Source organism: Rhinopithecus bieti, unplaced genomic scaffold (genome assembly GCF_001698545.2).
Source record: "Rhinopithecus bieti isolate Rb0 unplaced genomic scaffold, ASM169854v2 scaffold_46185, whole genome shotgun sequence".
Taxonomy (NCBI): Eukaryota; Metazoa; Chordata; class Mammalia; order Primates; family Cercopithecidae; genus Rhinopithecus; species Rhinopithecus bieti.
In genome coordinates, this window is record NW_016818355.1 from 12,167 (window position 1) to 19,732 (window position 7,566).

At 41.8% G+C, this 7,566-nt stretch overlaps 1 protein-coding gene across 2 annotated transcripts; it reads left to right on the plus strand.

Annotated features, from left to right (window-relative positions):
- The first annotated feature begins 1,473 nt into the window (after positions 1-1,473).
- Positions 1,474-6,786, plus strand: SERPINA7 (serpin family A member 7). 2 transcript variants are annotated; one of them, XM_017856950.1, is made up of 5 exons: positions 1,474-1,521; positions 3,148-3,786; positions 4,839-5,112; positions 5,842-5,989; positions 6,512-6,786. In XM_017856950.1, the coding sequence occupies exons 2-5, from the start codon at positions 3,165-3,167 to the stop codon at positions 6,713-6,715; spliced, it is 1,248 nt and encodes a 415-aa protein (XP_017712439.1). In that variant the 5' UTR covers positions 1,474-1,521; positions 3,148-3,164; the 3' UTR covers positions 6,716-6,786. The 2 variants fall into 2 exon arrangements, with proteins under 2 accessions (XP_017712439.1, XP_017712440.1); XM_017856951.1 differs by having other exon boundaries at positions 6,451-6,780.
- Positions 6,787-7,566: the final 780 nt, after the last annotated feature.

Sequence of the window (7,566 nt, forward strand, 5' to 3'; positions counted from 1 at the left end):
GAAGCGTACCTTTCTCTTATGTCGGAGATAAGCCCTGCTAGCAAAGCTCAGCTGAATCAGAAGCAGCAGAAAACAATCTGTGCCATTGTCTGATTATGCCACCAGAGGGCACAGGTTTGGAAGTTTTCTTTTTACACAATCTTTTGCTGTTTTCTCTGTAGGGACTTGCTGTAGCTGAGAGAGCAGAATATGTGTTATATTACATGGACTAACCTCACAGTCTAGAGACTTGACCTTGTCACTCCCTTTCTTTAGGACACATGTACTAGTGACCGTCACATTTGTGAGGTGTGCCCTTCAATATGGGCAAGGGGTGTCAGGTAGTTAGAAAGACCTCTTGGGTTCAGGACTGATATTTACTAACTAGCTCTGAAACCTCAGTGCTGACCATAGTGCTTTCCACATAGTGGGAGCTTAGTCTATGTTTTGCTAAGAAGAAATAATGGTACACAGAATCACCCTCTGTCTATCCTCCAATGGCTTCCCAGTGCCCTCAAGGTAAAGTCAGTACTATTTATCCTGGATTCTAAGTCCTACCATAGACTGCATCTAGGCTTAGCTCGAACTAACCCCTCATTCCCTACCTCCCCTCCCACTACAAATTAACACATAGATTCTTAATGTAGTACAGAAGCTGGCAGGGTCTGGAATCTGATGCTTCACAAAATGCCATGCCTGTAGTAAATACTCAAAAGCGGGAGTTGCTATTGCTGCTGCTGCTGCTGCTACTACTACTACTACTGCTACTACGACTACTACTAGAGCTGGAAACTTTCAGAGGTAGGTTGAACTCAAGTCTCCTGACTGAGTCTAGTTCTCTTTGTTCCCATTGATTCTTTGCATATAATCAGTACACAGTTAATACTGGACAGTGGAATCTTTAATTTCGGTCTTCTTAACTCCTTCTGTATCCTCTTTTGGAGTCGTGTCACCAGGGGACCATACAGGGAATTTTAATGACAAGAAGACAGGGCTGGTTTCCCCCTTAGCAGACATATGTGTGTGCAGCATCAGAAGTCTAGGGCTGGAAGCTACCTTTGACATCATTTCCTCTGCGAATGCATGTATATTTTCTACAGAACCTGTTAGAGAGGATCGCCCAGCCTCTGCCTTTGTACAACTTTCCCTTAAAAAACTGCCAATCCCACTACTGTTTGGCCCAATAGTGAGAACTTTTTCTTGCTACCTCTTGGTGCTTTTGTCTATGGCCCTTATTCTGCCTGCTGAAGACACTTGCTAGCATGGACTTAAACCCCTACAGCTCTGACAATCCTCTTTCTCTTTTGTTTTACATGAAGGGTCTGGTAGCCAAAGCAATCACTCAAAGTTCAAACCTTATCATTTTTTGCTTTGTTCCTCTTGGCCTTGGTTTTGTACATCAGCTTTGAAAATACCATTCCAGGGTTAATGCTGGGGTTAATTTATAACTAAGAGTGCTCTAGTTTTGCAATACAGGACATGCTATAAAAATGGAAAGATGTTGCTTTCTGAGAGATGCAGGTGGATTCTTGGGCATTTGCTGTAAGTACATTTTTTTCTCTTTGGGAACTTTGAACATCTCTATCAGCAAGTCAGAGTCCCAAATAACCAAGTTGATAAGTCAGAGTCCCAAACCAAATTCCTGGCTCTAGGGGCGAAGGTCTAAGTGTGGTCATCTAATACTTGACTTTCTACCAGCCTCAGTGACTTTTAAGGAAAGAGGACTCTGATGACAATATGGAGATTGGATAGAGTGGTGAACAATGGGGGGTTGGTATGGAGGATACAGGAGATGGTGTGACCTGTCAGGAGCCAATATAGTAGCTCAGGCCATGAACTGAGAGGCAGAGGCAGCAGGAATGAAGAGAAGGGATAAGTTTTGAGAGTTATTTAAGAGTTAGTATTCATAAGACATCATGCTGCATTAGATATGGGGAATGAGAATAAAAGGAGACTCTAAGATTATTCCCAGGTATCTGGCTTAGGTGTCTCTATAGACAGTGATGTGATAGATTGAGATGTGGAATGAAGATGAGGGAGCAAGCTTAAGGGGTAGGGAGATGATATGTTTACATCAGGCAACTTTGAGATTTTCTTATTGAGACTGGGGTCTGTGTGGACCATCCTGGTGGATATATCCAAAAGACAGCTGGATAAATGGCTAGGAGCTCAGGAGAGCAATCTGACTGAGAGAGATACAGTTTCTAGCAACTGAGTGCCAAGGGTAAGATCACTCAGGAAGAAGATGGAGGGCGGAGGAAGGATCGTTTTTCTGAGTTCATAGATCTCTTCCTTCTAAGTACACATGTCCACTTTCATGGGATTTCCACACCTGACTCCTTTACTCCACTTCTTTGCACTCTTCCAGGATCAGAGAACCTTACACCATATCTTTGTGGCTTTCTTTATAATAATTAAAAGTAACATACATAGGTGTAAGAATAATAGTGTTAAGATGTCTTACAATTTAGAAATGACTGTTTAGATGTTACTAAGATGAATGGTGAAAGAAATCTAAAATGTAGAAAGTTATTCTTTCATTTTCCAGTTGTTTGAAAATACCTCTGTGGCTTCCATGCATTGCAAAATGCATGAATTTCAGCTCATGACTTGTACATGGCTCCATAAACCACCACCGGTCCATTCCGACTAATCATATATTGTACAAATTACTTTCATTTTGACTTTTAGCCAAAGAAGATGCAAGTGTTCTCTCATCTCATAGATTTTATTTCAAGAAAATGCCAAATAAAAAAAATCTAAAATTCTAATCGACAATGAATAATGTATGAAGAGGGAGTACTAGTTTAACCTAAGAATACCCCTCTCTCTCCAAAAGGCTCCCTCTAGTTCAAATAAAAGTGATTCAATTTCCATAAATTGAATTTACTCACAGCATTTTCATAATGTTGCTATAACATCTGAATGATAGTCCACGGCATTATTTCTGTGGTCTCAGCAAGCCACTTTTTCTACTCCCTGTCCATATTAGATGCATCTCCAGTTTTTCAGGGGAGAGAAACCCCTGCTCAGCCTCTGATGAGCACATCATCAAGTATTTACTATTGTTTTATTAATCAATGTGGGTGATTATTATGTGTCTCTGGCTCAGGGAGTGTTTCATCCAACTAAGCTCCCTCAATGGTTCTCTCACTTTATCTCTTATAGATTAACTTCCTTCCAAAATGTCACCATTCCTCTATCTGGGTCTCTTGGTACTTGGGCTTCATTCTACAATCCATTGTGCATCACCTGAAGGCAAAGTAACAGCCTGCCATTCACCCCAACAAAATGCCACTCTCTATAAGATGTCATCCATCAATGCTGATTTTGCATTCAACCTGTACCGGAGGTTCACTGTGGAGACCCCAGATAAGAACATCTTCTTTTCCCCTGTGAGCATTTCTGCAGCTTTGGTTATGCTTTCTCTTGGGGCCTGCTCCAGCACCCAAACTGAGATTGTGGAGACCTTGGGGTTCAACCTCACAGACACTCCGATAGTAGATATCCAGCATGGCTTCCAGCATCTGATTTGTTCACTGAATTTTCCAAAGAAGGAACTGGAATTGCAGATAGGAAATGCCCTCTTCATTGGCAAGCATCTGAAACCACAGGCAAAGTTCTTGGACGATGTCAAGACTCTCTATGAGACTGAAGTCTTTTCTACTGACTTCTCCAACATTTCTGCAGCCGAGCAAGAGATTAACAGTCATGTGGAGATGCAAACTAAAGGGAAAGTTGTGGGTCTAATTCAAGACCTCAAACCAAACACCATCATGGTCTTAGTGAACTATATTCATTTTAAAGGTAAGACTTTCAGATGTCAATTTTCAGTCTAGGGCTCAGATACTTGGGTGGAGTGCAGAGGGGAGCTCATGGTCTCTTATTACTGGCATCAGTAGGTGTCCCTCATACCACAGTGATCTGCTCCACTGAACATAGCTGTGAATAGTATTGGATCTTCCAAGATGGACACACAGCTCTGTGGATGAGTCCAGGAAATTTCTAGGGAGAGCGCCCTTTCAGAGAGGTGGGTGACAATGGTATGAACATCTTGCTCATAATTGGCTAAAGATTCATGGTTTCCAAAAGATTTGGTGAGGTGGGACAAGCTTGCACTTGTCAAGTAGACATATTTGTATGTAAAGCCTACTGTGATTCTCACTTGCTGTACATACTTAGGCATGTTACATACATAATTTTACCATGTATTATGCACTCCCTGTGTACTAAATACCATCCTACGTGTATGGTATACACACACTCTCTCATCCAATCCTCATAAGTGCCCAAGTTTACACAGTTAATAAGTTTTAGAACTGATATTCCCAGCAAGGTCTGTGTGAGTCTAAAGCTGGTGCTTGTAGAAACAAGAATCATGTGACTATTTTCTAAAGGTAGTGTGCTCAAATGATTTCTCCTGGTTCTATAGTATATGTCAGTCACATTTCTTGGAGGAGTAATCAATTGTCAGCCACAAACCACACGTATATAGATTGGCTAAAATAGCAGAACAGATCTATTGTCTCATTTTGCCCTAGTGTGTTTGATGTCCTTATACCTTTTTATGGAAGGAGGAAACTATGGCTCTGATGAGCTTAGTGTGGTATAGTAGTTTTGAGCACAAATCATGGAGCCCAACAGTCCTGGGTGTGATTCCTGGCTCTGCTACCTGTTAACTGGGAGACCATGACAAATGACTTTCTCTGTCTGATCCTCAGTTACTAGTAAAACTTGTTGACTGTAGGTACCTAACTCTGTGGTGGTCTTAATTTCTAAATGAAATGACTAATGGAAAAGGTCTTGTTGGTACTGATACCGGTTTAAAATAAACACCTCTCTTTTCTTTGTATTTTAAGCCCAGTGGGCAAATCCTTTTGATCCATCCAAGACAGAAGACAGTTCCAGCTTCTTAATAGACAAGACCACCACTGTGCAAGTGCCCATGATGCACCAGATGGAGCAATACTATCACCTAGTGGACATGGAATTGAACTGCACAGTTCTGCAAATGGACTACAGCAAGAATGCTCTGGCACTCTTTGTTCTTCCCAAGGAGGGACAGATGGAGTCAGTGGAAGCGGCCATGTCATCTAAAACACTGAAAAAGTGGAACCGCTTACTGCAGAAGGGGTAAATACTTTAGAGGATGTGTGGGTGGAAGGTGGGCATAACAGTGCAGGTGAAACTGAGTTCAGCAGAAACCCGGAGGCAGAAGAATCACCCTAAACTACCCAACGGCTATGTATGATCACTAGAATATGCCAAGAAAATACTGTCTACCAGGCCCTTGGCTGAGCATTCTACATGCTTCATATCATCCAAGCACATCAACAAACCTACAAAGGAGGCAGTATAATTGGCGTTTTTCAAATTAGGAAGTCTGGTCTTTAAAGATAAGATGAGCTCCCCAAAGTCAGCCTACTAGTAAATTGATGCCTTCCTGTAGACCAACTAGAGCTGAAGGAACAGGTTGGATTTTGATGTTGAAAGGTGATTGTGCAGCCACTCTGGACTGGAAGTGCAAGGTAGAAAACTGTGAAGCTCCTGGGTGCTACCCATTAACCTTCATGCCACTGGCTCCCTGACCTTGGTCATCACCCCAGAGATATTTTCTCTTGATTATAAAAGAGCTATATCTCCCTACTCCCAGTGTTTCAGCCCAACATTGACTGTACCTGAGTGCATTCCTTTCAGAATAACTTCTGTGAGTTTGGTACCATGTATTGACTTACATAGTAATGGTTGTCAATACTCAGGGAAGAAGCAGAGTTCAATATAATACCATCATGAGAGAGAGAAGGAGAGATTTATAAGCTTGATATGGTGATTGCCATGTGTTCCCTTCCTTTTTCCCCACAGATGGGTTGACTTGTTTGTTCCAAAGGTTTCCATTTCTGCCACATATGACCTTGGAGCCACACTTTTGAAGATGGGCATTCAGCGTGCCTATGCTGAAAATGCTGATTTTTCTGGACTCACAGAGGACAATGGTCTGAAACTTTCCAATGTAAGTTGATAAACTAGAGTTCTTAAATGTATGAACTGGAAAGGAAATTAGGAGTCAATTAATTCAACTTTCTTATTTTACCAATTAGCAATCTGGTGCCTAGAGAGGCAGTGTGACTCCTCCTAAGCTAGAATCACTGCAGAGTCATTCCCATTACTCCAAATAAGTAATTGTATCAGCTTCTTCCATCCTTGACCTTTATGTCCTAAAATTACTCTGATAGAACAGCTTAATGATCAGAAGTGACTCTGGTGAGATGCAGTTCTGGAGGAGGTGTGAGGAGGGAATGCTTAAGAGGTGACTCCTGGAGGCAGCAGGCCATAGTGTTTCCCAACGGCTAGCCGTAGAATCACCAGAGAATGATTGACTACATTTAGCGGAGGAAACTACATATTCTAGCACCATAAACAAAGCATAGCAAAGGGGTGGCCCCACCTTTCCTTTCACTTTCTTACTTCTAGACTTTCCCAAAGACTGTTCCTGTTTCTTCAGAGACCAGCAGGATTTGCTCTCCCCACACAGGCTGCCCATAAGGCTGTGCTGCATATTGGTGAAAAGGGAACTGAAGCTGCAGCTGTCCCTGAAGTTGAACTTTCGGATCAGCCTGAAAACACTTTCCTACACCCTATTATCCAATTTGATAGATCTTTCATGTTGTTGATTTTGGAGAGAAGCACAAAGAGTATTCTCTTTCTAGGGAAAGTTGTGAACCCAATGGAAGTGTAGTTGGGAAAAAGGCCATTGGCTAATTGCACGTGTGTATTGCAATGGGAAATAAATAAATAATATAGCCTGGTGTGATTGATGTGAGCTTGGACTTGCATTCCCTTATGATGGGATGAAGATTGAACCCTGGCTGAACTTCGTTGGCTGTGGAAGAAGCCAATCCTATGGCAGAACATTCAAAATGTCAATGAGTAATTCATTATTATCCAAAGCATAGGAAGGCTCTATGTTTGTATATTTCTCTTTGTCAGAATACCCCTCAATTCATTTGCTCTAATACATTTGACTGGGTTGAAAAATTTTCCCTTTTCTGTCTTCTGGGGAATAGCTAAAAAGCAGGTCAGGTCTTCATATCCCAGTATTCCAAGAAGATCAATGGACATAAAACAATGCAGATGCATTGTCTTATATGTGAACTTCTCAACCCCCTTCCCTCTGTCCCATTAGTAGGATTCTCTGTGTTCTTGCCAGATCTGATTGGTAGGTTGAATAAAGGAACTCCCACTATGGGGATGAGTTACAGACTGAGAGGGATGTAGCTTTCATTACTGAACAAGCATGGGACAATACAGCAAGAGAGAGTGAAACTCCCCTGTCCAACCCACCCTCCCCGCCCCAAATAAAACATACCTTCACTTTGCCAATGTATAAGCTGGGAGTGGAGAAAGAAATTCATTCATGTCATATCTCATAGCTCCTCTTTTTCTGTATCCTAATCAGACTCCTTTCCATATATAGCACCCCTGTCCCACTTGTTTAAGTAGGAATCTCCTTTTGGGCTCTAATTTCACAGAATCTTGGTACTTTTGTATCCCCAGATCCTTCAACAACCTTCCCTTTGCCTGTACATG

Excerpts from the sequence above, each read along its gene's own strand:
- SERPINA7 (XM_017856950.1), top strand. The coding sequence starts at position 3,165 with ATGTCACCATTCCTCTATCTGGGTCTCTTGGTACTTGGGCTTCATTCT. Across the intron at positions 3,787-4,838 it reads GAACTATATTCATTTTAAAG|CCCAGTGGGCAAATCCTTTT; the intron begins GTAAGACTTTCA and ends TTGTATTTTAAG. Across the intron at positions 5,113-5,841 it reads AACCGCTTACTGCAGAAGGG|ATGGGTTGACTTGTTTGTTC; the intron begins GTAAATACTTTA and ends TTTTCCCCACAG.